General features: G+C 38.7%; 3 protein-coding genes and 1 long non-coding RNA gene across 8 annotated transcripts in view; 1 reads left to right on the top strand and 3 right to left on the bottom strand.

Annotated features, from left to right (window-relative positions):
• Positions 1–7253, bottom strand: part of ZDHHC21 (zinc finger DHHC-type palmitoyltransferase 21) — a 38377-nt gene extending 31124 nt beyond the window's left edge. Inside the window, exons 1-5 of one of the 4 annotated variants that reach the window (XM_058169050.1) lie at positions 7163–7214; positions 5873–6073; positions 3491–3591; positions 1812–2017; positions 1463–1561 (exon numbers count right to left, since the gene is read on the bottom strand). In XM_058169050.1, the coding sequence (XP_058025033.1) occupies positions 1463–1561; positions 1812–1965 (253 nt within the window). In that variant the 5' untranslated portion in view covers positions 1966–2017; positions 3491–3591; positions 5873–6073; positions 7163–7214. Of the gene's footprint in view, positions 1–1462; positions 1562–1811; positions 2018–3490; positions 3592–5212; positions 5578–5872; positions 6074–7162 lie in introns of those variants that run through there. The other 3 variants (XM_058169051.1, XM_058169049.1, XM_058169053.1) reach the window with 3 other exon arrangements.
• Positions 7254–7259: 6 nt separating this feature from the next.
• LOC131191187 (uncharacterized) lies at positions 7260–27527 on the top strand. The gene is made up of 8 exons (XR_009153446.1): positions 7260–7365; positions 17656–17768; positions 19922–20012; positions 20800–20878; positions 21074–23621; positions 23893–23990; positions 24526–24608; positions 26225–27527. It is a non-coding gene; the product is annotated as an uncharacterized LOC131191187 (long non-coding RNA).
• CER1 (cerberus 1, DAN family BMP antagonist) lies at positions 17032–20476 on the bottom strand. Of its 2 annotated transcripts, XM_058169055.1 has the most exons (3): positions 20388–20476; positions 18503–18949; positions 17032–17813 (listed from the first exon to the last, which is right to left on the bottom strand). In XM_058169055.1, the coding sequence occupies exons 2-3, from the start codon at positions 18902–18904 to the stop codon at positions 17529–17531; spliced, it is 687 nt and encodes a 228-aa protein (XP_058025038.1). In that variant the 5' UTR covers positions 18905–18949; positions 20388–20476; the 3' UTR covers positions 17032–17528. The 2 variants fall into 2 exon arrangements, with proteins under 2 accessions (XP_058025038.1, XP_058025037.1); XM_058169054.1 differs by lacking the exon at positions 20388–20476 and having other exon boundaries at positions 18503–19019.
• The window catches only part of FREM1 (FRAS1 related extracellular matrix 1), a 111998-nt gene continuing 108298 nt past the window's right edge, over positions 24010–27709 (bottom strand). Inside the window, exons 36-37 of the mRNA XM_058169048.1 lie at positions 26057–26142; positions 24010–24215 (exon numbers count right to left, since the gene is read on the bottom strand). Of these exons, the coding sequence (XP_058025031.1) occupies positions 24016–24215; positions 26057–26142 (286 nt within the window). The 3' untranslated portion in view covers positions 24010–24015. The remainder of the gene's footprint in view (positions 24216–26056; positions 26143–27709) is intronic.

Raw genomic sequence — 27709 nt, 5'->3', positions numbered from 1 at the left:
AAATCTAATATTCAAGATCATTAAACTAGCAATAATGCCAGATGGGAAACTGATTTTCAGTCTGTTCCCATAAAGCCAATGTCACAAAGGTGTTACTCTTTAATAAGAGAGCTACCATTAACAGAAGGCAAGCTTCACAATGTAATTTAAAAGCAGGAAATAAATGCATCTGACCATACACGTATGGTATCTTTGCTTCTGGAATATTGGGTATATTTGCACTTCCCTCCCCCTAAAAAAAAAGAACCTTCCCCAGATTACTTTAATATAATTCAACAAAATCAAGAATATCATCTAAGCTTCTTCTATTTGCATGCAACAAACGCATGGAACCTCTGTAGGCACTTATCTTAATTATAACAGGCAATTATAATTGCCTCTTCTGTTTAATGTTGCTAATTAAATGGAATGGGGGTAGCCATTTTTGTATGTTGGACAAAACTGAGCTGACCGTCATTTGAAAGCTCCACATTCAGCAATATCAGTTCAAGGTATTTTCCAGCTCTTCCCTCAGCTCTTTCTTGAAAGCAGCCAGTACTTTGCTGGATGGTTTGACTTACGACCACATTTGAGCCCCAAATTTCTGTTGCTAAGCAAGGCAGGTTTTTAAGTGCGTTTTGCACCAGTTTACAACCTTTTTTTGCCAGAGTTGTTAAGCAAATCACTGCAGTTGTCAAGTGACTCATTCCATCATTAAGCGAATCTGGGTTCCCCTACTGATTTTGCTTGTCAGAAGCCCGCTGGGAAGGTTACAAATAGTGATCACACGACCTCAGGACACTGCATCTATTATAAATACATGCAGTTGCCACGGTGCCCAAATTTTGATCATGTGACGATGGGGATGCTGCAACAGTCATGTCAAAACCAGTCATTTTTTCCAGTGCTGCTGTAACTTTGAACTTAAGGACTGGTTGTAAGTCAAAGACTACCTGCAAGTCCCTTGGACTGCAGTCCTAGAGGAGATCAACCCTGACTGCCCTTTAGAAGGCCAGATCCTGAAGATGAAACTGAAATACTTTGGACACCTAATGAGAAAGAAGGACTCACTGGAGAAGAGCCTAATGCTGGGAAAGATTGACGGCAAAAGAAAAATGGGACGACAGAGAATGAGGTGGCTGAATGGAGTCACTGAAGCAGTAGGCGTGAGCTTAAATGGACTCCAGAGGATGGTAGAGGATAGGAAGGTCTGGAGGAACGTTGTCCATGGGGTTGCGATGGGTCGGACACGACTACACAACTAACAACAGCAACAACCACCTACATATAAGTCGAAATGCATACCATGATTGAGGATATGAAAAGGTGCTGAGAGATTCAAAGGATCAAGGGTATCAATTCCTTATAGACTCAGGCAACCAAGACAGTTTCCACCATGAGACAGATCAAAACATGGATCAATATTTTGGGCAGGTGACTAATTTAAAACACACAACTTCAGTCATGTTGATATAAGCTGTACCTGTAATTGGTATCTTTGGGCTTTCTGGTAATCTCCCTGGATCTGCTACCGAAGCTCTTAACAATGAGGCAATACAGAACAAAGAAAATAGATAGTAGCCTGAAAAACAGATACATTTCCATTCAGAAAACTTTAATTAGTAGGCTTTTGGAATTTACAGAGAAGAATTGTATATACATTTCTAAAAGTTCAAAGGCACTCTACCTCATGCTTGCCATGTAAAAGAAGAATATTAAAGAAGAAGCAATACCAAACTGTCAAGCAGAATCGCATGAAGAGTATCTAGATGCCTACTCTATTTCCACCTAAGAACTGATAGAATGAAAAAAAAACGACAAACTTGACTTACATAGTATAGCAGCTGCAGATATATGTCCTTCTTCATAGTGTGGAAAGAGGATAATTTTTGGAATGAAGAGAATATTGTAAAGCCAGACAAAGATTATCAGGCCCATGCAGAACCAGCCCTGAGGGTCAACAACAAAATGAATTCGTAGTCCCATTGTACATAATCTGATAACAGTTTGTCCCACACTGAAAGGGGAAAAATTCAGCCTAAAGGAGAAAAAAAAGTAATTAGAATTAGATAAGCAATGTGAATAATTTAAAAAAACTAATCATAATATCAGCAAATTTATGATTTTTTTAAAGTACCTCCAATCTGAAGTTACGTTGGACTGAAATACAGGTAGTCCTCGACTTACAATCACAACTGACAGTGGAATTCTGGTTATAAGTGATTTGGTTGTTTTAGATGGACTCACCATATGACTTGATTTTATAATTTTTTTTTAATAATGGTTGTAAAGCAAGTCACCACTGTCATTAAGCAAATCATGTGGTCTTAATCCAATTCCAGTTTCTCCAATGGGCGTTTTTGACATTTTTGATCACATGACTGTGGGATGTTGCAACCAGTCATAAATGCAAGCCAGTTGCCAAGCATCGAAATATAATTGTGGTGTAGCTGTCGTAACAGGTTGTAACTTTTTTTAAATCTGTCATAACTTGAAACAGTTGATAAGCAACCACTTGTAAGTCGAGGACTATCTATAATCACAGGCCGAGGCCACAGTGTAATTCTTATTCTTTATTTAAATGATTTTCAAGTATCTACCTCTAGTTTACCCTCTCTGGCTTTATGCATCTTTGATTTTTCTTTTTATATTTAGAGGACTCTATACAATCTTTTAACTCAGATTTGCTTCCACATAAATGAAAACAATACACGGGTAGTTATATAAAATAATTTAAAAAACATCATATAGCAGTTGAGAAGATTTATGTCTTGTTCCCAGAAAGACAACAGGGTATACATGCAGGCAAGCCTTCCTCAGAAAACAATTTCAAAGATGGGACATTTCTATCAAGAAGACCAAGTCTTTAAAATTCCCATTAATGATGTGACATCCTCTAAGATGACTTCAGAATTACAGAATAACAGAGTTGGAAGAGACCTTGGAAGTCTTCTAGTCCAACTCCCTGCTCAAGCAGGAGACTCTATACCATTCCAAACAAATGGCTGTCCAGTCTCTTTTTAAAAACCTCCAGCAATGGAGCATCCACAACTTCTGGAGGCAAGCCATTTCTCTGATCATTTTCCCTGACATTGGATCTCTCTTGGATAAGATTCCATCTGTTACTTCAATGCACAGTCCTTCAAATTAACAAGTTCAAAACCACACAAGGACTCTAGGACCAGAAACCAGGTTATGAATGCTCAGCATTTTAATAATGCAACAGCTCAGCTATAAAGTGTAATTTCACAAAATCTTCAGAGACAGCCTCACATACTGTATATGGCATGGTAATGCTCATCCTGATTGTTTTAAAGCTGTAGCTAACTACAGTCAACCTATTTCCAGCCAAAGGAGAATGTAATTTGTTCACTATCCTAAGAGGTACCCGACATGATGTCATAAGACAACATTGGTCAAAACTGGAACAACTGCCTTCCTGAAAACTGTGAAATGTACCCCAACAAAGAATAGGTTAAATTTCAATTTTCTGAATAGAGAAGCTACATACCTACAGAATCTTCAATGTGTTGATATTAAACTTTAATCTCCTGGCTCTCATCCAGCCCATCACTAGTTCCAGGTAGTGATTCAGCACTCCTGCAGCCTCATCTAAGTGACATGTAAATGAGAAACAATTTTGAAAGAAAAATAGTCATAATTAACCTTTGACAATTTTACTCAATGGTTTGATGTAGATGCTGAATAACAACTAAAAAACATCCGAAACCTTGAGGTAGAGTCCTTCAAAATATTGTTTTTACTCCTCGGAACTCTTCCTTTTTTTATTGATAACTACAGAAAATAGATTACAATTACTGTGCAGCTGCAATTCCAATCATTCTAACACAAAACTACTGTAGAGTTATGGATGTGCTGAACTGACTTCTCCTATAACTCTCAACCGGAGAAGTATTAACCCTGCTGGCTGGGAATTCTGGGTAATATAGAAATGAACTGCAGAGAATTTAGCTAATGTGACCACATTCTGTAGGAACTATCTTGATTTTCACATAATTTGTCAAGGTAATCAAAACAAAATAATGTAGGAATGTTTGTAATTTATTTGAATTGAAAGTATTTTCACAGTGATACTCTGCATGTCACAGGATTCACTGCTTGTCGACAACTTGCTCAATATTCTAGTAAAAATTGAAATTATATGCAAACCTAAATTGAACGTCAGTTATTTTTCCCTCTACTTCTTCCCCTTTTGCTTTTCATTTCTTGCCTGAGATTCTTAGAAACTCAGAAACTTGTTAAATTATAAGCATTGAGAATAAGCACAAAATACTTATTCTCAACTCCCGCAGAGTATTGTTTTTTACAGAATTTGCTCCAACATAATATGCATAGTTACAGAAGTTTGTTAAGTGAAGTTCTGATTTCCACATATAGATACAGAACACTCTATGGAAAATGTTCAAACTCAAAAAAGGTAAGGCAAGGTTTTCTTTTCCAAGAAAAGTTCAGCAAAGAAATCAGAATTTGCATGAAAACAAGTCATATTCTGAAAACATACAAAAGAAAGATTACTTCACTGAGGGTGTATCTAGCCTTACCTAGTGGTCATACAGCATTTTTCTACTTAATTATCAAAAGTTTCACTTTGCTATTAGAGAGGCAATAGTTAAGAATGGAACAAGTTTTCTGCTATAAAAAGATCACTAAAGACCTAGAAGAGTAAGCAGGGGAAGATAAATATATGTAACTACCATATCCGCCACTATCATCCTTAGCTCTTGGAAGCTATAGAATAAACTGGGCTGGAATTATCTGATCTATAATTCTAATCAATATTTATCTGAGAATTTATGTAATTAGACTTTGCAGAACCACTCTTGAATACAAAGGTTCTATTAGAAATGTCAAGCTCTGAAACAACAGATAGAAAAAAAAACACCTATGATATCATATTAATACAGGAGGGAGAATTTTATATAAAGACAACTGACTGAAGAAGTATGTTGTTTTCAACGGTTTTCATATACTCAGTTAAAAGAAAGTTTTGATATGGATAAAAAGATAATTGGAATTGAAAAAGTAAACAGAAATTGGCATTGAATTATGTACAAACGATAAACTTTTTAAAGATCTGAAATAGAAGAATAGGTTAAAAATTGCATGACAAAATGGGCTATTAATTTTAGCTTAATATGCTCCCATATAAAGAGGATTCACTAAATCTTTCCAAACTAGAAATCTACAGGCCATTGCCTTTTTCTCCACTCACAAGCAAAGTAGCCTGAAGACAGCTTTAGGTGTTCTGCTCTGGAAGCTGTGTTTTCTCTCTTCCCTCCAGATATGGTATGTCAGCAATGCTGGTTATGTTGATATACATGGAGGAGGAGATTTGAAATGATGCATAGGCAAAACTTGTGGCTCCAACTGATCCTGCCAGCTTCCTGTTAAAACACCCCTTTTCATCAAGCTCCTGACCTATTCTCTTGCCCTCTTGATCCTCTTTGGGCTGTGAAGGAGACCAGATCCTGACTTTCATAGTCACTTTTTAAAATCATGTTATAGATCCACCAGTTGACCTGAAGTGCAACGCTCTTGAACTGAATAGCCATTGGTGAAGAGGAACATGGAGTTGCCCTTGAAGAAGAAATTCAACAGCAGTTATGCAAACAACGGCTTAGTCCTCTGGAAGGAGTGAGGAAAAAAAACCTCAAGATTGTCTCGCCTTGATTTACTTTGGTATGAGAGCATGGAGAGAGAACCTTCATCAGGCTGTCAAGATTATATTATTATATTCTGCAACAATAAAGTAAGGTTCCAGTAGTCCTTGTGGAATCTGTTTCCTAAGCTGAGCTACCTTAAAGGGCTGATACTGGCTTTAGATATTTAACTGGAAGTAAAGATGAAAGGATTTGTCCATCGTACATCATACCTGCCTGGCAGGGAATTTCTTTCCTAGTAAACCACTGCTGGGAGGAACCATGGTTCCTCAATTAATGTTCTTGGGTATGGCTTTCTCAGGCAAATCCTTTCTCAATCACCAACTCAAGACACCCTTTTTGCTTCTTCTTAAGTGGTTGACAGGTTGAGCAGGTTGTCCCATCATTTCAAGAAATAAAACTTTATAATCAGTCTACGGGGAAAACAAAATTAAATGAATGGAATCAGCAGAACATTGTGTATGCCAATTCTGCAGAGGCTTTTTCATGTGGTGAATGATGTTCACCACTGGAATTCCAGTCAAGTCAAACCACCCATTTACAGCCCTTAGGAACTTATGCACTTAAGCTGCATTGACAGCAACACTGACTCGGTCTGGGTCCTTTTGGGAGCGGGGTGGTGGTCTGCATAATTTAGGACAGGGGTGTCCAAAGTTGCCAACTTTGGACACCCCTGATTTAAGACATTGATTTGAGTGGGAGCTCATTTTCCTAGTTTGTGGGTCGGACACCAAATCTCCACCCTCATCTGAGATGGTGTAGGGTTTCCTGCCTGGGCAGGGGGTTGGACTAGAAGGCCTCCAAGGTCCCTTCCAACTCTGATGTTATGTTATGTTATGTTAAGATATCTGAGCTAGATATTCTCCATTATCAAACCAACAGATTGATTGCTTCCTTGGGTCCAGGAGAGGAGGGGAGCATGGCATTGTATGGGATGGGGATGTGGACTCTCTTATTAAAGCAGCTATGGCGTTGGACAAGATCTTCCAGCTACCAAGGCAAGGCTTGTGTCATACCCCTGTGAATTCTGGACAGGGGCGTTTTAACGAGTTCCAGGGAAATTACTACAGCACGTCCCTACACATTCACATCCCCACACACGTTTTGCGAAGAACACATTCTTCCAAATGAAGCAGTGATCGATCCTCTTGAATGCCCCACATCCACCCACCCCTCGCTAGCTGATTTCTAAGCAGGAAGCCTGGGCAGGCATGCCAGGCCACTGAAGCACGCCCGACCCCAAGCTTTGCTCAAGGAGCTCGGGATAAAGGGAAGAAGGTAGGCGCCGAGCAGCCCCGCCAGAAAGGCGGAGGAGAAACGGACAAGGCAGGCAGGCAGGCAAGGATTCTGGCTCATTCGGCTTCCCTCTTTTTCCACACGGCCACCAGCCATTCTCCCTCCCCTCCCCTCCCCTCCCGTCCCCCCTCTGCTGCCCACCAGCCCCGTCCAAGCGACAGGGCTGCCTCCCGGCGCTTGGCGTCACTCTCGCGTCGTTTACTCACCGACGGGAGGCCCCGCGGACCCCACGCGCGTTATTCAGCGCCGCGCTGAGCCGGCTTCCGCTAACCGTCCTGCGCACGCGCACCAAGGGGCCCGGGCCAACGGCTCACGCTGCCTCGCGCAAGGAGCCCGGGGAAAAGAAAAAAGGAAAAAAAAGCACGGCTTGGCACTTCATACCCGGTTCGCTTTTCCCTGCTGAATATATGTATGTATATATATATATAAAAAGCCGGCGGCTTCCTGTTGCTTTCGCTTGACTTCCGCCCAAGAGAGAGCGAATTGGGTGGAAAACCAAGCTTAAAACACATCTATTTATCTGCGCAGGACTGGACTAGATTTTAAAATTTAAATTGGTTTTAAATGGGTTTTATTATGTATATTGTTATTTTTAATTATTCGGCCATTTGTAATAAGTTTTTTAACTGATGTTTTATTTTGTATTTACATGTATATTTTTATTTGGCTGTGAACCGCCCTGAGTCCCTAGGGAGATAGGGCGGTATAAAAATACGAAAAATAAATAAATAAATAAATAAATAAATAAATAAATAAAAACCTTGCGCCCTGCCAGCCTGAAGAAGGAGGAAGCGCCGCTTCGTTTGAAAAGTGTGTGAGCTTTGATAGTAGAGCCAAAGTCTCTGCAGGTGGTCCTCGACATAAGGCCACAATCGAGCCCAAAATTTCTGTTCTTAGGTGAGACCTCTGTTAAGTGAGTTTTGCCCTGTTTTGCGACCTTTCTGGCCAGTTGTTGTTAAGTGAATTGATGCAGTTGTTAAAATAGTAACCTGGTTGTTAAGTGAATCTGGCTTCTCCATTGACTTTGCTTGTCAGACGGTCGCAAAAGGGGGAATCACACACTCCAATTGTCATAAATACATGCCGGTTGCCAAGCACCTGAATTTTGATCATGTGACCAAAGGGATGGTGCAATGGTCGTAAGTGTGAGTTGACTAGGTGTACCACACAATCTTTCAAATGGCCTGATCCCATGTTTTGTAGAGCTTTATAGGTGACAGCCAGTTCGATTTAGTAGTGTTGTGACCCAGGTCCAAGTAGGTAGTAGGAAACTCAGTCAGTGAAAAAACAAACTTTATTCGAACAGCTGAGAATTACTTCATTCCCAGTGTAGTTCAACTAAATTAAAGCAAATTTCTCCCAACACAAATTCCTCAGTCCTATTGCAAACCTTGGTCCAATTAGGCAAAATGCCAAAGGCCTTTCTTGGCAAAGTCACCGATACAAAAATAAATCCAAGAAGACGAAGCTACCAGCGTTGTTTTCCGGCAAAGCCCAAATGCCGCTGCTGGTCTGTTTTAAGCCTTATTAGAGGGTCTGTTGGCCGTACTCCGAGTTGTCCTCTCTGCTTGAGCTGCTCTGTGCCTTCTGGCAGCTCTTATCATGCGTGCATTAGGAACAGGCTTCTCCTGTTTCTCTGCCTCACTACTAACAGGCTCTGGAGGCTCTGGAGTCCGCACCTCACTCCCCAATGGCCTGGCCCCACCTCAGCCTCATTGCTGTCCGACTCCATTGCTAGCTCCGCAGGCTGCTAGCGAACAACAACAGGTGCAGGGATCCCCAACTTGTGGGCCTAATTGCCACTGAGCCACAAGTAGCCAGCAGGTTTGCATACGGCCGGCCCCACTCACATGAATGTCATTGCAAGCATTGCAGGAGATTGCGGCCCCACTTGCACAAGCGTGACTGCAAACATCATGCTCCACACACACACAGGTCCACACACACACACACACATGTGCCTCCCTCCCACAAAAACATCCCCCCTCCCTGCTCCAGGCTGCCAACCCAGAAAGGTTGGGGAACTGGTTTAGTGGTTAAGGCACCAGGTTAGAAGCTTAGAGACCCTGAGTTTAAATCCCTTTATCCATAAAAGCCTAACTGGGTGATTTTGGGCCAGTCACTCTCTTTCAGCCCAAGTCATCTCTTCAAGTTGTTGTGGGGAAAATAGGATGAGGAAAGAGTATTAAGTATATTCAATGCCTTGAGTTATTTGTAAAAATAATAAAGACCGGATACAAATAAACAATCAAACAACCAATAGTATCTTGAATTGCATCCAGAAACCAAAGTGGCAGACAATGCAACTCACAAAGCAGAGTTGTCAACATAAGCGTGCTAAAGCATGCCCCTCTCTACCCACTACATTCTGGACCAGTTGATACTTCTGAATGGCCTTCAAGGGCAGTACCATATGGAACGGTAAAATAAATTCTTAATATGAAAAGTTGAACGTACTTCCATGCTGTACCTTTATTCTGAGTTGTCTCAAGTCATAAACGAGTATCAGAATTAACTTTGTGGTACTGGGTTCCTTATTATCTGTTTTAGTAAGATGATGCAGTAGACAAGCAAAATGTTTGGGACTGCATATTACTCTGTTAAATAATATAAAGCTGTTAGTAGGCTATGTATATTAAGAATCATTTTTTAAGTTGCAAACCCAGGAAAAACTCCTGCAAAAGCACTGGTACTTTTATGTCGAATTTTAGCTACAGTATTACATGAAATTTATGTAAGATTTATTTCATACTTTTACACAAGTATGCTATTGTGAACTGGAAATCAGCTTCATTAGAATTACCAGATTTGGGCTCGAAAAAATCCAGATGACCACTAGATGAAATCCTTGCTTCAATCACAAACAAAATTACCAGGTAATACACCTTTCTGAAGTGAGTAAACATACTTAAGGTTGAGTCACCAATTAAAAATCCATTTGAATAATGAAGAAACTGATAACTTTGATTATGGGTGCAACAGGATGTCAGAAATAAAGGCATGGTATGTAGGTCATTATTAATTCTAAGTAAGTCATAGCACTTAGCTATGATCTTATCTGAACTACAAAAAGCCAAGCAGGGTTGAGTCAGATCTACCTGACAGATAATCCCAGAGCATAAGCTATGGCAAGCTATATTGTTGCCAAGAAACTACATCGATTTTTCCTTGAAGTCCACAGGAATCAAACTTAACTCTACAGAGTTTACCTGGAAAGTCATGGGCAAACATGAGAAATGGTGGGTGGGGTGAAATAATGGTAATATGTGACAACATCATGCAATATTGCAATTTTTGTGCATACATCAGGCATTGGAATGCAAATATGTAATTGAGGCATTGTGTGTCATTGTGGTGACGCTGCATATGTGGTCATTTTGCTGTTATTGCAGTTTACTACAGAAGTTTTTGGAAACAGTCACAGTGAATACTACAACTCTTCTCCATTCAGATATGCACAGAGATACTGAAAGAAAGGAAGAAAATATTAGAAACTCAAAGTAAGCAAACTTGTAATCCTTGACTACCTTCAGAAAATTCTTGGATATATATTCCTCTGTCCAGTCGTGTTCAACTCTAGGGGATGGTGCTAAAATCCATTTCTTAGCTGAGGGGGCCGTCATTGTCTGAAGACATTTCTGTAGTCATGTAGTCAGCATGACTATACATGGAACACTTGCCTTCACACCAAACTGGTATCTAATTAATCTACTCTAATTTGCATGCTTTTGAACCAGAAGCAAGTAATGGCACCTCATTCTGTCACACAGTGGTCGGGTTTGAACCTGGGCTGTCACAAACTCAGCATCTTTAACGGTTGAGCTATTGCACCGCTAGCTGGAGATAGATAGATAGATAGATAGATAGATAGATAGATAGATAGATAGATAGATAGATAGATAGATCGATCTACACATGATAGAACAATGGAGAAAGAGAATTATGGATGGATGGATGGATGGATAACACACACACAAATGCACACACCAAAGTCCAAATATATAAAAAAAACAACAAAAGTCAAAAATGGAGGGTCCTTGGTGCTCTCTGAGCTTGCTTGTTTTCTTGCAGACGTTTCATTACTTTTGACTTAATTTTGAATTTCATTAAGTCAAAATTACATCAAGCATAATTTCTAGCACATTATCCAAGTCCAATGAATTATCTTGTATGGCTTCTATAAAAATTATGTTTTATGGCTTCTATAAAAAGAAATATTTTAAACAAATTCTGCCCAGAGCAAAATCAATTATGGCTAATTGCCATAGGCAGATCAGGATGGATGGCAGCTTCATCGCTACCAGCTGGGAATTCTGCCTTGAGCACCCACAACTGATGCACATACTCAGTCTCTTGGCTGTGAAGGCACCTCCCATCTGTCAGAGTGGCAGGCTGCCCATTCTGAGCCAGTCCGGTTTTTCAGCTCTGCATCAACATTCTAAAAGTTATAGGTGGATAGGCATCTTAAAGATTATCAGCTTGCATCATATATGGAAAAAGAATTATACAACTATGAAATATTTTTAAAGAGATAAAGACTAAATGGCTAATAGGTGTATCCAGTTTGCTTAGCAATTCTGATGCTAGGCAAGACAGTTATTAAGTGAGTTTTGCCCCATTTAATGACCTTTCTTGTCAAGTGAATCACCACAGTTGTTAAGTTAGCAACACGGTTGTTTAGTAAATCTGGCTTCCCCGTTGACTTTGCTTGTTAGAAGGTCGCAAAAGGGGATCACATGACACCGACAGGACACTGCAACCGTCATAAATACATGCCAGTTGCCAAGTGTCCAAATTTTGACCATGTGACCATGGAGATGCTGCAATGGTTGTAAAGTATGAAAGCCGGCATAAATCACTTTTCAGTGCTGTTTTCACTTTTAATTAACTTTGGTCACTTAGTAAATGGTTATACGTCGAGGATTACCTGTAATAAAATTGTTATAGGCTTGGGGCTATTTTTAATTCAAATTAAATAACCTCCAAGATGTCAAGGATTATTAGTGTTGACCTGTCCTTTCCGAATAATCAGTTGTTTTATTCCTAGCTTCTTTTTCCTATGCAGGTAGTCGACCAAGATCGCTTAGTGACTGTTTGAAATTATGATGCAACCCCCCCACAAAGGAAGTTACACTCTGGTTCCTAAATTATATCTGACCCACCCCCCCCATGCAGTCATATGACCATAGTTTGAGCACTTCGCATTCACACATTTACAGCCATTTGCAGCTCCCTGTGGTCACATGACCTCAATTTACAACAGTTTTGCTAGAAACCTGCATTTACTTCTAGTTTACAGTGGAAAAAAACCATAAAAAACAGTGAGTTTGCTTAATGCTTGCAGCATTTGTTTAATGCAGTAGTGTTAAACTCAAGGCCTGGGGGCCAGATCCAGCCTGGAGGGTGCTTAGATCTGGCCTTAGATCTGAAACAGCGAAGGACTGGCCCGCAGTGCCTCTGCCAGCGAAAACGGAGTTCGCGAGGGCTGCAGGCAGTCCTCCTGAGCTCTGTTTTCGCTGGCAGAGGGTTGCAGGGGGCCATCGCAGGCGAAAACAGAGCTCAGGAGCCAATTTTTGCTGGCAAAGTGCTCAGGCCACCACAGTTGCCCCCAATACAAGTGATGTTGAACTGGCCATGCCCCCCTGGCTGCGCCCCCGTGGCCCTTCCGAGGTCAAACACAACCTTGATGTGGCCCTCAATGAAATCGAGTTTGACACCCTTGGTTTAATGACCACCATGTTCATACAGCAAAAAGTGTCGTAAAATTGAGTACAGTTGGGCGATGGCTTGCTTCATAATTGTCATGGTTTACAGCCATAATGGCAGGGTCCATTATGGTTGTAAATTGAGGACTACTTGTAATTAAAGAGACATATGCCTTTATAAAAAAAAGAACTTCCCCAGGGGGCTAAATTAAAAATAAGAAAAAAGTTCATCATAAAATGGCTTGAAATGTATTAGAAAGAACTGGCGACAGCAATGTTGCTGGACAATTTGATTGACTTTCTAATGGTAATGCTGAGAAAGCTGGTTTTTCAAGATATAGCAGCTATCCAAATTCTACCAAGTGCTTGCAGACTATCCCCAAAACTTACTCAACCGAACTTGCCATGTTCATCATCTGCCTGCTGTTTTGGAATGTATCCTAGAAAAGTCTTTATTTTCAATATTTTGGCTATTTTATTTACAGTTGTTTATACAATTTGCAAGCCATCTGGAACATCATCCTGAAAATGTGAGAATATGAATAACTGGAATAGATTTCTATAACCTTAATTTCAATTGTACCTAAGGGCTGTCTTTCAGCAATGATTCTGTACTGTTTCCTCAAAATCTTACCAATGAACAAATACATACACTTCTCCTATTTGTTGGCGAAAAAAGAATTCCTTGTATCTGAGGTTCCTAAATATTGCACAGCCATGCAGGATCTTTCTTGGGGCTCCCTGATGTCTGTGTTATGTTGTTGTTTATAAATTACCACAGGAATCACCAGCTGTCATAAAAAAATTATTGGCACTCTGTAAATATTAAATCAGCAGGCTGAAATCATGCCATGTGCCTGAGCAGCTGATGCTCTCTTGTGGAGGCAGCCAACCAGAGAAGGGGATACACGGTGTTGTCTACAAGCCTGGTTCTTCATGAGAAATTTTGGCAGGGTCACCCTGTAAGCATCATCTTGAACCAGAAGCTGCATCTTTTCTTCGCATCCCTCACAAACTGTTTAAGATTAACTCCAGTGGATCATCTTGGCTACATATATGAGCTTCCTACTCCAAAGATGAGAACTGAACCTCATTTTTCATGTTAAATGAATAGAAAAGGCACAGATCTACACTCTCATCCTTTAAAACACACACACTGATCTTGCTTCACCTTGCATGTTGTTTCTCTGAATTTAGAACAAACTGCCTTTGAACAGCACCACAATAGTAGTGTTAACTATGTTTAACTTGAAAAACCTCGTTTTGTACTCAGAATAATAACATGGTGACTTAATTATACCCTTGCAATTTGTAGGGTGGGTGGGCTCATTGATACAAATGGAATATTCCATGTACTTTAGCTAAAACAAACACACACATAAGGGAAAACAGTTGCATTTTAATATTTTTCCTGCAGCTTTTCATTGCTTTCAGGACCTTTTTAATGAAAAAAAAATAAGCATTGTGCTACATCATGGGTGTCAAACTTATGTCATCAGGTTGCCGTCACATGACATTTCACGACGTTTTTCCCTTCGCGGAGCTGGGATGGACGTGGCCTGTGCAAGTGTGCATGCATCCAGCCCGCAGGTTGCCAGTTTGACACCCCTGTACACCCATGGTAAAATCTCTAGCAATACAGGCTTGATACAGCCTTACCAATTTAGAGAGAATGGGAGACTGGGTTGTTAAATAATTAAATATATGAGAAATACAAATCTTCACAAAGGATCATGTATCTATGTATTCATTCATTCACTCATTCATTCAATGAAAACTACTAGCTCTGAATTGGCTAGCTTCTTATACAGGAAGTTTGACAGCAAGTATTTTAGCATCGTCATTTTACTTCTACCTGTGATTTGTGCAACAGAAAGTGAATATAATACCTCTCCTATTTTCCCCATGACAACTCTGTGAGGCTGAGTTGTGAGAAAATAACCAAGCCAAAGTCATCCGGTTGGTTTTCACACCTAAACAAGGATTACAACTCATGATTTCCTGGTTTCTTGTCCAGCATCTTAACTCCGACACTAAACTGGGTGTCATATTGCAGTTGTATAACAGTACATGTCTATTCAGAAATGAGCCCTGTTTACTTAAAGATGAAGTACTTTTAAGAAGGTGTCCATAGGACTGTGGTCAAGCTGTAATCCAATTCCCAATTATTTATTTATTTTATTTTATTTTATTTATTTTTCAAATTTATATACCGCCCTATCTCCCTAAGGACTCAGGGCGGTTCACAGGCAGTTAAAATACATATAAATACAGATTAAAAAACAATTAAAAAACTTATTCTATTGCCGAATTTAAAAAACAATATAAATAATAAAAAAAACCTTAAAACCAATAACTTTAAAATCTAATCCAGTCCCGCGCAGATGAATAAGTGCGTTTTAAGCTCGCGACGAATTATGAGAAAACACTGTTGAGCTAGTAAGGGTTACTCCCAAGTACACATATAAATGAATAACTTACAACTAATCAAAGGGACAAAAGCATAAAACAAATAGTTTGACCAAAAAAAAAGCATGTTCACGCATGAAACCCTCACCAATTAATCCAATTCAATGTGGACTTTAAATATTAGGCAAATATTTTAACTTTTGGCCTTACACAAGCAGCCTACATAATTGTCTTGGAGGCTAGAAACCGATCTTCCTACTGTCATATTAATGAGTATTTTGTAACCATTGGTAGCCCATTCCTGTTTTCTTACAAGAATGTGTTTTTGCATTTATTAACATTTCAGATAGTGGCTTAAATATTGCTCACAGTATTTTTCAAAATTTTCGTATCCCCTACCTCCCTAAAATCTGTGCTCACAATAAATATGCAATACTTTGTTAATTGTTAGAGGCATTACTGGGACATTTCTGATCCAGAACAGCTATTTATGTTAATTAACCTTGATTTTTAAAACAGGGGGGGAGAAATGTACTCTGGAGACTGACAATTACTTATATTTAAGTAAGATAAGTATAGCAATAACTGGGAACCGTTAATTACTTCTCCTCCCGCTGGAAATATCTTTAAAAACCTAGAATATTTAAATTGAATTTTAAAAACTCAAAATACACCAGCTACTTTCCAGAACATCCCATGTTCTATGTATAGTCTAATATGATTGTACTGAAGCCCTTGACCACTCTCCCTGGGCAGCAATTTTTTGCCTCCTCCCCCACCCCCCACCCCTTTTTTTTTTTTTTTTTGGCTTGAAGCAATATTCTGTTAGCACCTGGGCTCAACTTGCTCTGAATATGGGAGTTGACTCTTAAAATCAGATCCAATTAACACATCCTTGATATAACAGAATAGTGTTAATTACATGCAGCTGATCATTGCTGGGTTAATTAAACACTCACCTCCCCCAGCTAAGGCATTAATCTAATTAACAATTACTACAGCTGCTGTTTTCTCTTTACACTTGCTTTCTAAATGGTGCATATTCGCACTTCAGTCCTAATCCAGCAAATTCTTCCTCTGAAAGAATTCCCTTTGAGGTGGATGGCAGAAAGAGGTTAGAAATTGTGGTCAGCACTCCGAGAACTGAGTACTTGAGAAATAATTTGATATTCTTGAGCATGTAATGGTGCTTGCTAAAGACCACACTAAAATATGTTTACATTTTATTTGATATACCCCTTTAGCTGTTGAAGTTTGAACATTATAGCATTTTATAGTACTCATTTAGAAGTATCAGCAACAACCTTAAATTTAACACTTCTCCTTAGAACTGGGATTGATGTATAATGTACATAATACTGTATAGTTTTGTGCCTAAAGTTCTACTGAACTAAATAGTGGTATAGATATACCTACACGTGAATATATGGGAAAAATGTAAAGTATAATTGTACACATTAGAAAGGAATTGATGGAAGTTAAAATTCTTTAATAGGTCTTGAGTTTACTATTGAGAGTTGGGCAGCATATAAATATAATAATTATATCACTTTCTTTTGGTTATAATACATATTAGAATATTGTCATTGCATTTTTTAAAAAATGAGCTGTTCAGGTCTCTAATCAACTTGATGTCACATTTGGAGCCATCAATGCTGGGCTACAAAATATGGAGGTCTGCAGCCCAGAACTGCTAGCCTGATTTTCCTTCAACTCCAATTCAGGGATTTATTTATTTATTTAGCCCCTTTGAAATTCAAATATGAGGCACATACACGAAGATGGAGAGGTAAAGGCAATTTAAGTTTTATAGGACATTCTATATTGCCGGTGGGATCCCTACTGTAGCCAAATGCAGGCAACAATATATCCCCAAAAGCTTCAAAATTGAAAAATGCACATGATTTATTAAAAACATGACTTTGAAAAATAAGCATTAAAAAGCCTTGAAGCTGAAGTTGTTTTACATACTTTGTAAGAGATCATTAATTTCAGTCCATAAATTAAAAAAACATTTTTATTCAAAGTATAAAGACAGTATTCCATAATTTTATTGTGGATAAACAATACTCACATTATGCATTTTAATGCTACCGGTATGGTGCAGAAGATGGCAGAGAAAGCTTTGCTTTGCTACTAAATGTTTACTCCAATAGGTTTACTATTACTGTCCTAATCCTTCTTCCACATTTGTCAGAATCATACTTTTATTCTAAAATGTACATAAAACATACCCAAATATACTCCTAAAAAGATGTATGTAGACTATTAAAATTATTGTTGCTAATGAACATATCAAGCTACAATTATGTTTGGTGTGTGCGGTTTCATATAAGCTAACAACAGTCTTTACCAAGGCAGATGTAAACTATGATAAAAGGATTTATCAAGTATTCTTGGCCCTTCACAACTACAGATTCAATTGAAAAATCAAGTCATTTCAGAAGGTTCGTTTGTGCTAAGGCTCATTCGAATACAGAGCTGGGTGTAGAAAGCCTGGTTCCATTTCTTCCATATTCTGAACTTCACACTTGCATTCTTCAATGATCATAACCATCTTATTTACTGGATTAACTGTGGTGCAGTTCATCTTCAGATGCTTCATGGAGAATTTGGTGGGCAAGCAGAGGGAACAGAAGCTATAAATGCGATCATCAGCGCCAGGAACATGGAAAGAACTGCATTTCCCAAAGCACAGGTTGTTTTGTATCACCACTTTGTCACAATTTTCATGCGTAATGCTCTGAAAAGATACACATTGTTAAAATGCTTGCCATAGTACTATGTTAGAATAAAAATAGCCAGTAATATAAAAACTAAAGTGTTCCTGCAACCTTTAGGGATAGAGCCAGTAATACAAAGGTGAGAATTCTTTTAGATACTAAATCATAACTTTACTGTCTTAGCCATTAAAAATGCAGAAAGATTTAAAGGGGAAAACTGTTTGCTGTCTCTTTGAAATATACAGACATTTCTACAAATTTCTCAGTTATTGCCTAAGAATTTCCTGAAAATTCAAACACCTGTTTTCAGCTTTTTGCAATTTCAGTAGAACAAACCTGAAGTCTACTGCAAAAGAAATTTCCAGCCCAAAGCTATCAATATTCTGGTTTTTTATGCTTTTAATATTTCAGATATCAGACTGAATTTAAGAACACCAGCAAACCACTCTTGTTGCAATTAAGCTACAAGGTTTGAAGCTGCAAAAATCCATTTGCTACCAGATACTCACAAATATATATTAAAAATCCATGTTTTGTTTTCACCTTAGCTGTGTAAATGTTTACAACTTTTATTTTAGCTTTCCTTCTATAAATGGGGGAAAAATAGCTTATCATCCAGAGCTATTCTAAGGTTGAACTATTTAGTACAGCAGGGCTTATTTCTAATTAAAATAAAATGTAGGAAAGTATTGTATTTGTGGCACTTTACCTGAGAGAAAGGAAGCATGTTGCAAACCTCCTGGTAAATCTCACTTATCTTGATTGGAAGGACCACCTCTTCAGATCTTGACTTGGTCTTCAATTTAAAAAGGTCCCAGAATTTTTTGGCATCTTTTCTGAAGGCTGCTGCTGCGTCTCTCTTGTTCTGTGGGCGAGAAGGTGGATGTTTTGGATAAACAGAGGATGAGGTTATGTTTGCCCAACCTTCCAAATCATCAGCCACTTCTTCCTTAACTGTGTCTGGGAACATGAAACGAGGTCCTCGTGGGAAGTCTTGTTTGGTTTTCATTTCTGCCAAGGATACCACTGGCCTCTCAGGTTTCCTCACAATGCCTTCAAGTTCCCCTAAATATTTGGTGAGCATAACACGTATGGAATTTTTCTGCTGCATTTCTTCTCTTTGCTCTGCTTTTCCAAGCCATGAAATCAACAATATCTGAAACAATAGTAAAAGCATTATTCTTAACTGTTGTCGTTCTCCTTCAATTCTTTGCTGCTACTTTTAAAAAAAGGCAGTAGGAAGATTGTTGTATTTATAAAGGAAGCCTAAAGTACTCATTTCCAGCTGTTGAGCATGGGAGGGGGAAGATTAAGGGGAAGGCTAATCAGTGATACCCATTAACATTCATTAACCTCAGCCTCTAACAAAGATAAAGTTAGCTTGTCCCGCTGGGTGTGTGTTTCGTGTTTGTATTTCTAGTTATATCTGATTTCTCTAGTAGGAATCATTCTGAATATTGGGATTAGAAGTTTAGCTGTTGTCTAGATACTGGGGAAAGTTCTTAGATGCATATTAATTGATACATTTGGCCCCAAGTCAAAATAAGGTGTTATGGATTCAATACAACAACATGGAGAAAACTATGCTTGTAGGTACACATTATTAACTGATACATTTGGCCCCAATATTAACTGATACATTTGGCCCCATATTAACTGATACATTTGGCCCCAAGTCAAAATAAGGCGTTATGGATTCAATACAACAACATGGAGAAAACTATGCTTGTAGGTACACATTACAACGTATAATTTCATTTCTTAGTAAGATGAAAGTTTATCATTTGAAAATAACAAACATCTAGTCAAGTTATATGCCATTTTGAATGGTTCCAATTTGATTTTTTTTTTAAAAATTACACAGTGTAAAGACTAATAGAGGATGCACTTTTTGAAAAATGCAAATACTAAATAAAATGATGAGTCAGTTTCTTACTACTCAGATTTTTAAAACTCTTAGGATTTTGGAAATGTTCTAGTTCAACCTGTAGCTATTGCAAGACTCTTTAAAAACTATGTAGGTCTTACAATAGTTAATTATATGGCAGGGTGCATTTCAAATCTCCATTACAGTTTATAAGTGAAAAGCAGCACTGATAAAAATATCTTTCTCATGTTCTACCAACAGCATCCAGAATGTTTATAGACCTCAAGCGGAAAATATTAGTACATGCAGGTCCCCAGAGTGCAGACTTTAAGCATAGTCTTCGTTCTGAGAAGTAGGTATTATTCTTAACCTTGTTTGCATGTGAACTGTTTGTAAATCATGGATGACTCCCCAAAAAATATGTGCCCATTGGTTTGGATCAACCATCTTACACTCTGTGCAAAAGGAGAATGTCCATGTCTACTCTTAGTATTACTACTTGGTACTACTACTATGGTACTCCATGTATATCATAGTAGTTGTAGACATTTATTTTATCTATTTCTATAGAAATGGGTTTGCCACAAAGGTTCAGTAAAATGAAAAGTGAGTATTCATATTCCATTTTTCTAAAAGCCACAATTAACAACTTGGATGGGTATAATGGGAAAGTTGATTTTATATTACAGTTTAGATGCAAAAAACAGCACTGATGTAAGTATTTTACCTACGCTGCACCAAGAGCATCCAGAATATTTATAGACTTCATAGTGTCTTCATATATGAACTTTCAAAGATTGTATGGCTGTACGTTATTGCTGTTCAAGCTGATATCACAATAACCTCACCAGAAGAGATTGGATCCTATGTCTTTCCACATTATGGTATAATTTTTCATCATTTCCTAACTCTTCTCGATTTAAAACATTGAAAACAGCATTGGCCGTCAGCTCTCTAATTGCTTGACCTATAATCTAAGTCTTTTTTAAAAAAAACATGCATCATGTTAATAGCAAGTAAAAAACATAACTTTTTTCTAAAAGTGGGAATGTAATTTCCATCTGAGATACCATGTTTGTCTAAGACAAGGGGAAAAAAGGCACTTTAAAAGCTTCATTTTATTATATATTTTTCAATAGCTGGATGCTGGAAGAGATTGCCTCCATTCTCATGGACACATAAAACATACAGGGGTAGAAACAAGAGACAATAATCTTGGTAAGAAATGAGTCCAAAGAAAGCTGTTGCATTGTTTAAGAGTCTGTCTCAGTCCTCTTTACAGATTTCAATCTGGATATTGTAAATTGCTACAATAGGCTCTGCTGGATGTGGACTGAAATGAATAAACATCTTTGGGAGACACATACCACCGTAATACATATTTGCATAGTTGTTGTTTTCTTTGTTGAATAGCCATCCTGAGAGAAAGGAGACAGACCTCCATTGAGACTCAGGACACAAAGGAAGAAAAGTTTTACAAATGTTGCTACTCTCATCCCTGCAAATAAACATCTGGTGTACATAAGGTTAGTGCTCTGTCACTCAGTAGAACCTCTGTCCCATTGCAAGGAGGTGGTATAATGGCTGAAGAGACTGTTGTCTTCAGAATTAAAGAGGTAAATAAGTTCCTGGGAATCAGTTTCATCCTTGCAGCCCAAAACAATCAAGCAGCAAAACAAAAAAGAGAGTTTCACTGCCCCAGAAAGGAGCCATTTTCGGGGTTCTGGAAGTAAAAGCATTGTTGTATACTTGAGGCAGTATACCTCTGTTGGTTCTCTATTGGGACTGATTTACAGAGGGGGGGAAATGGCGATGACTTGAAGTGTCTTCAGCCTTCTTTCTTTTCATTCCCCCCACCTGTGCTCCCCCCTTTCCTTTTCTTTCTTTTTTAAAGCAAACAGAACAACTCTCTGCAATTGTTTGGGTCACTGAATATGGCAATCGTACACCTGGACAATCCATGCTGGGAAAGCCACATGGTGTGTGTGTGTGTATTTGTGAGGGGGAGGAGACCAGGCAGAGATAGAAACAAACACCGCCTGTGTTGCAAATTGCCTCCCTCTCCCTTCTATGGGTAGCTTGAGGTTTTAACTGTGTAGCTGTTGATACGATATACTTTCATCAGCACCAAGTTTTTTCTGGAAAATTGATTATGCAGTGTGAGCAATCTCCAATGCTATATTTATTAATACATTCAATTTAGATATTACAGTAGAAAATAGCACACAACACATGCCATTTAAGGTACAAAAGTAGATTGGCACCCTTTAAGTTGAAATAAAACCAAGCCTACAGCAGTAAAGGTATACTTTTATCTAGATTAATTCTATCCCTTGAAATACACATTGCAGGAGGGAAAAATCTATTTTAGTGCCACTAAAAAAGGGGGGAAAACTATGTGCCCATAAAGGATTGTTATATTTATACATATTTTCACCTACTTATCAATATGAAATAATGGTAGCTAAAATTGGACTTCCAAAAATTACACACATTATTTTTCCAACGAGCAGTCTCAGATTTACATAGAAGGGTATACATACAGATTATTGATATGTCAAAATGAATTGCAGTGAATTTTTTAATAGTGATTTATTAGTACATCTCTTTTTCTCCTTTCAGAATTTGTCAGAATATTTATTCAATTCCAGGCTTTTATAATAACTCAAGTGGATTACCAAGTGTACTTTGCACATTCTACAACACATTCCAGTCTATATGAACTTCACATATATTCTTCCTATATATATTTTTATGTGCAATTGGACTTTGTTTTCAAATTCTACCTCCCATTTGCAGTACAATTCTTCCCAGCAAGCATCCACACAAGAGGATTGGGAAATGTGTATAACTTTTCAGATTTGTCTGGCCCAGTCTAGCACCTTCAAAATGTGTTGGACTGCAGCATCCAGAATTCCTGTCTAGGTTGATTGTAATCTCGACACATCACAAAGTTGCAAAAAGTTGAATGGAATTCAAATGTCTCCAATGTTAATGGAGGAAAGGAAAGAAAACTATCAAAGAGAGGCCAGAGAAGTTTACATGCAAACAAAGCTCAGAGCTGATCAGGGATGGTAGCAAAAGTTAATACGCTTCTGTTGGGAAATCAACTAACATTGATGGTTAGGGAAATCCTATACTACTTCATAATTTATATTCGTAACTCATAGTCTATTTTAAAGGGAACATATTTGAATTTGTTACCATGAGAATTGGAAAGTTCCCCTGACATTTAGCAATAGCACTTAGACTTATATTCCACAGTGCTTTACAGCACTCTCTGAGTGGTTTACAAATGTTAGCATATTGCTCTCAACAATCTGGCACCTCATTTTATTGACCTTGGAAGGATGGAAGGCTGAGTCAACCTTGAGCTGGTCGAAGTTGAACTCCTGGTTATAGGCAGAGTTAGCCTGCAATACTGTCAACAGGATTGACAACTGCATTCTAACCACTATGCCATCGTGGCCCCTACATTTGTCCCAGATATAGACGTAATAGAAATTTATCACAGAATAATGTGATGCAATTTTGTTACGGGAATGTTTGACATTTGTTGGAAGTTTACATCCAGGTATATTATAAAATGGGCATGAGCATTATGGAGTGGCATAATGTTCCTTCCCCCCCCTCCCCCCATGTATCTGCAACCAGTCTCATTTGACCAATTGAAGTGCCGGATATTGCCTAAATTTCTAAATAACAATTGTAGTGAATGAAACATCCTACTCAAGAAAGATGGTGAGTAGCATATGATATGTCTATACTCAACTCAAAGCTCTTTCCAGTTAGCCTTTTAGCACCTTCATATACATGATCTCTAGACTGAGACAAAAACAAACTCTGGAACCAATACATTTGATTCTTGACACATAGCCACTGTTTCAGAAACACAGGAGAGCAAGAGAAAAGATAGGACGGCAAACTGAAAACACAATCCTGCATCACATTTGAACCAGTGGTGGGTTTCAAAAATTTTTACTACCAGTTCTGGGGGTGTGGCTTGGTGGGCATGGCATGGCATGGTGGGCGTGGCATGGGAAGAATACTGTAAAATCCCCATTTCTTCCCCATCATCTGGGACTCGGGAGGCAGGAATAGATGGGGGCAGGGCCAGTCAAAGGTGATATATACCGGTTCTCTGAACTACTCAAAATTTCTGCTACCAGTTCTCCAGAACTGGTCAGAACCTGCTGAAACCCACCTCTGATTTGAACCCTTTTCTCACATAGGAATTTTTGCAACTGGGCCAAGCAAGTATCCATTTATAAGTTCCGTCGACACTTCCAACTGCCTGAAAATAAAACACTTTTATCATATAGAAAGCCAAGTAGATGTCTAACTATCAGTTTTGTTTACAGCTTTGTGGAACATATATAACTGTAAGCTTTGCCCTTCCTGCAGTCTTTTCTTTGCCATTTTCCTTGCTGTTGTGCTAAAATGCAGTTCCTCCTTTGCTTTGAAAGATGAGGTGGGCCTCTTCTCCAGTTTGTGAAAACAACACGTTCCCTGTTGCTCCATTCTAGCTGACCTGGGTTTCGCTGATCATTCAAACCTATAACACATTACGTGTATAAGAAGACAGTCTGAGAACAACTGATTCAAGCATTTTAATGAAGTTGTATTGGTTCTATCTGATATTCCATGCCACAGATTTTCTAATAATTTTCAGACATTTTTTCTCTTCTGCAATAAATTTGTTCCATGGATAAGGAATATTACATTTTGTTGTGAAAATAGATTCTGCTGGTATTTAGACTAGAAAAATGTCTGAAGATTTAATTGCTGTAAGCACGGAACTGCTGCAACTGATCATATCTATTGATGTCTTTCTACCATGTTACTGAGAACCATTCTTCCATTAGCTTTTAGGACACAAAGGAAAAGCTCCAGAAAAATGGAAGTATGGAGTCCTTGGTTGTTTTCTAGCAGATGTTTCATTACCAAGGTAGATAACATCATCAGTGATAGAAGGGAGTGGGAGTTCGTTCTCATACTAGTTGTTTGCTCCATCAATGTTGGTGGGACAATGGAGATAGTTGGTAGAGTGGTCAAATTACCAAGTGTCCCAAGGACAGAAGTGTAAGTCAGAAAACTGAGCAGCCAGTAATGTATATTTCCCAACCTCTCAGAAAGACATAGATGGGCTAAGACAGTGATGGTTAACCTTTTTGGTGCCACGTGCCCGAAGTGCGTATGTGTGAGTGTGAATGCACGTGTGCGTGCCTGAACCCCCAAAATGCAATGCGAGCAACCCCATGCATGTTCCCTGCCCCTGTGCATGCACGTGTGTCCCTTGCACATGCACGTGAATTCCCACGCATTCACTCCCTCCATGCATGCGCCCCACCCCCCGCGCCCCATTTTGGCTTCCAGGTTGGTGCAGGAGACCTTCCAGTCCCAAAACAGGGCATGGGGGGTGCACATGAATCCCCAAAATGCAATGCGAGTGTCACATGAGCACACGTGTCCCCCACAGGCGCCCCCCACGTGTGGCAGAGACCTGAAGACCAGCTGGCTGGTGGGAGGCATACATGCATGCATGGTGGAGCTGGGCTGGGGCGAAGGCTAGCGTGACCGCAGAGAGGGCTCTGTGGCACGCATGGCATAGGTTCGTCATCACGGGGCTAAGAGATATTACTTACGAAAATGTTATATCATAAGTGTACTTGCATGTACAGTATCACCAACATAAATATTGAATTCTAAAGTATTATGGAATAATATTTAATCCTTGTTGCTATATCCATAAAATTATAGTCACGACCAAGGGACATCACTCTTTATTGTCCATTGGTCAGATCACACCTAGAATGCTGTGCCAAATTCTGCACGATGCATTTTTGGAATGATATTGGGAACCCGGAGTACATTCAAAGCAAAAGGCCCAAGATGTTAAGAGTCCCGAAAGGAAGAATGGTTAGCGTATTGGGTATATTTTAGCTTGGAAAAAAGAAAGCTCAGGGAGAGATGACAGTCATTTCCAAGGGCCCTCATTCAGAAGACAGGCAAAATTGTTCAAAGTTAATCCAGAGAAATAAAGGATTAAAATCACTGGGAAGCGGGTTTTCCTTGAACTTCAGGGAAAAAATCCAGTGGTTTGCTGGACAAGAGACAGCCCTCTGTCAGGGATGCTTAAAGATACTCCTTGACTTATGACCACAATTGACACCAGAATTTCTGTTGCTAAGCAAGGTAATTGGCCATGTGATCATGGGGATGCTGCAATGGTCATAAGTGCAAGGACCAGTTGTAAGTCCCTTTTTGGGACTTGTAACTTTGTAATGGTCACTAAACGAATGGTTATAAGAAAAGGACTAGCTCTGGTAGATTCCTTGTATTGTAGAATTCTGCATCTTTCATAGGGAAACTTCAGACAATTGTAAGAATACCTACCTATCCAAAAAGGCCTTTTTCCACTGAAGTTCCAGAGCCAGCGCATGTGTGATTTGGAAGCCACGTTTACTAAATGGCCATGGAACCTAGAAATAAGATTTATTTTTAAATCAGAGGAGATACAGTACTTGCTACTCATCAAGATTTTTTTTTTCTTTATACAATCAGTTTAGGATACAGTCAGGGTGACTGAATGGAGCTGAGCTTTTACTGACCAGATGCCCTTCCTGATGCCTATGTGGAGTTCACAGCAGATACTTTCTCTTTGCATCCTGAGAGAGAAACATATTTTGCTACCTAGGATTAAACACTCAACCTTCCAAGTGGGAGGGGAGCATCTTCACCACTAGGCTCCCACACCACTCACTCATCAAGAGATAATAAATGCACTAATTACTTGCAGTTTAACAATAGACACCAAGACTGGGAGTCATTAGTAGAGTTTTAGGAATTCTTTTTGAAAGGGCATTTTGAAAAGGTTTTCTGCATGCCTTTTTTATCTACAAATACATTTATATATAAGCAGCAAACAGCTTATTTCATCTAAGCATGCTGAAATTTTAACATGCTCTATAGATAGTCTTCGACTTACAACCATAATTGAACCTAGAATTATGGCTGTAAGTCATTGCACTTGTTAAGTAGGCCATCATGGTACCATGCCCAATTTTATGACCTTTTCTGTGGCAGTTGTTAAGCAGATCATAAGGTCATTCAGTAAATCTGTTTTATCCAATTGATAAAAGTAAATGTCAAAAATCAGCAAAAAAATGAAAAATTGCAAACATGTGCTCATTGGCAGTAGTAGGATTCAAGTAATTTAACAACCGGTTCTCTGCCCTAATGATTTCTTCCAACAACCAGTTTGCCAAACTGCTCAGAAAATTAACAACCGGTTCTCCCGAAGTGGTGCGAACTGGCTGAATCCCACCACTGCTCATAGGTCACTGAAAACAGCTGTAAAGATGAGCCAGTTGCCAAAGACCCAAAATGCAATTATGTGCCTATGGAGGAGGGAGGGGTCTGGCCATCGGAACCTCAAAATCAAGTCATAAGTCTCTTTTGGGGAGTCCATTGTAACTTTGAACAGTTGTTAAATGACGATTACCTATATGGTGTCTTAATCATGTACAAAGATGTTCTAACTGTTTCAAACTTAATTTTCATAAATTCAGCACAAGTTGGCTGAATACTGTCAGGTGATTAAAATACATATTTTTTTTCTTGCTTGGTTATGTTTTTCCAATGCTTCAGTAAGTAATTACATAAAAAGAAAAATATTTTTGTTTGCCTGTGTAAGTGTGTCTCTCTCTATGTGTATAATATGTATACAAATGCCTCTTCTATAGGAAAAGTTTGTAGATCAGATTAAACTTTATTGCCTTAAAATATCTCATCACAAATCCATTTACTTTGAACTGGATTGATTCTTCTTATTTGTTAAATACATTAATAAAACAGAGTTTACTGAGCTAGTCTCTCAAGAACATTTCTACTGGTACAATAACTAGAAGATTTAGATATGACATACGTCTGAAATCCCAAAGATCTTTTTCCAAAAGGCAACTGAACTTTCTTGTTTTTTCTTTGGAAAAATTTTGCTTCTCATCCAAGAAGCTTCGGTTCAAACCTAACCTGGATGATTCAGACATT

Source organism: Ahaetulla prasina, chromosome 2 (assembly GCF_028640845.1).
Source record: "Ahaetulla prasina isolate Xishuangbanna chromosome 2, ASM2864084v1, whole genome shotgun sequence".
Classification (NCBI taxonomy): Eukaryota; Metazoa; Chordata; class Lepidosauria; order Squamata; family Colubridae; genus Ahaetulla; species Ahaetulla prasina.
The sequence above is the reverse complement of the archived record's forward strand: the minus strand, read 5'-3'. Positions and strand labels throughout refer to the sequence as shown.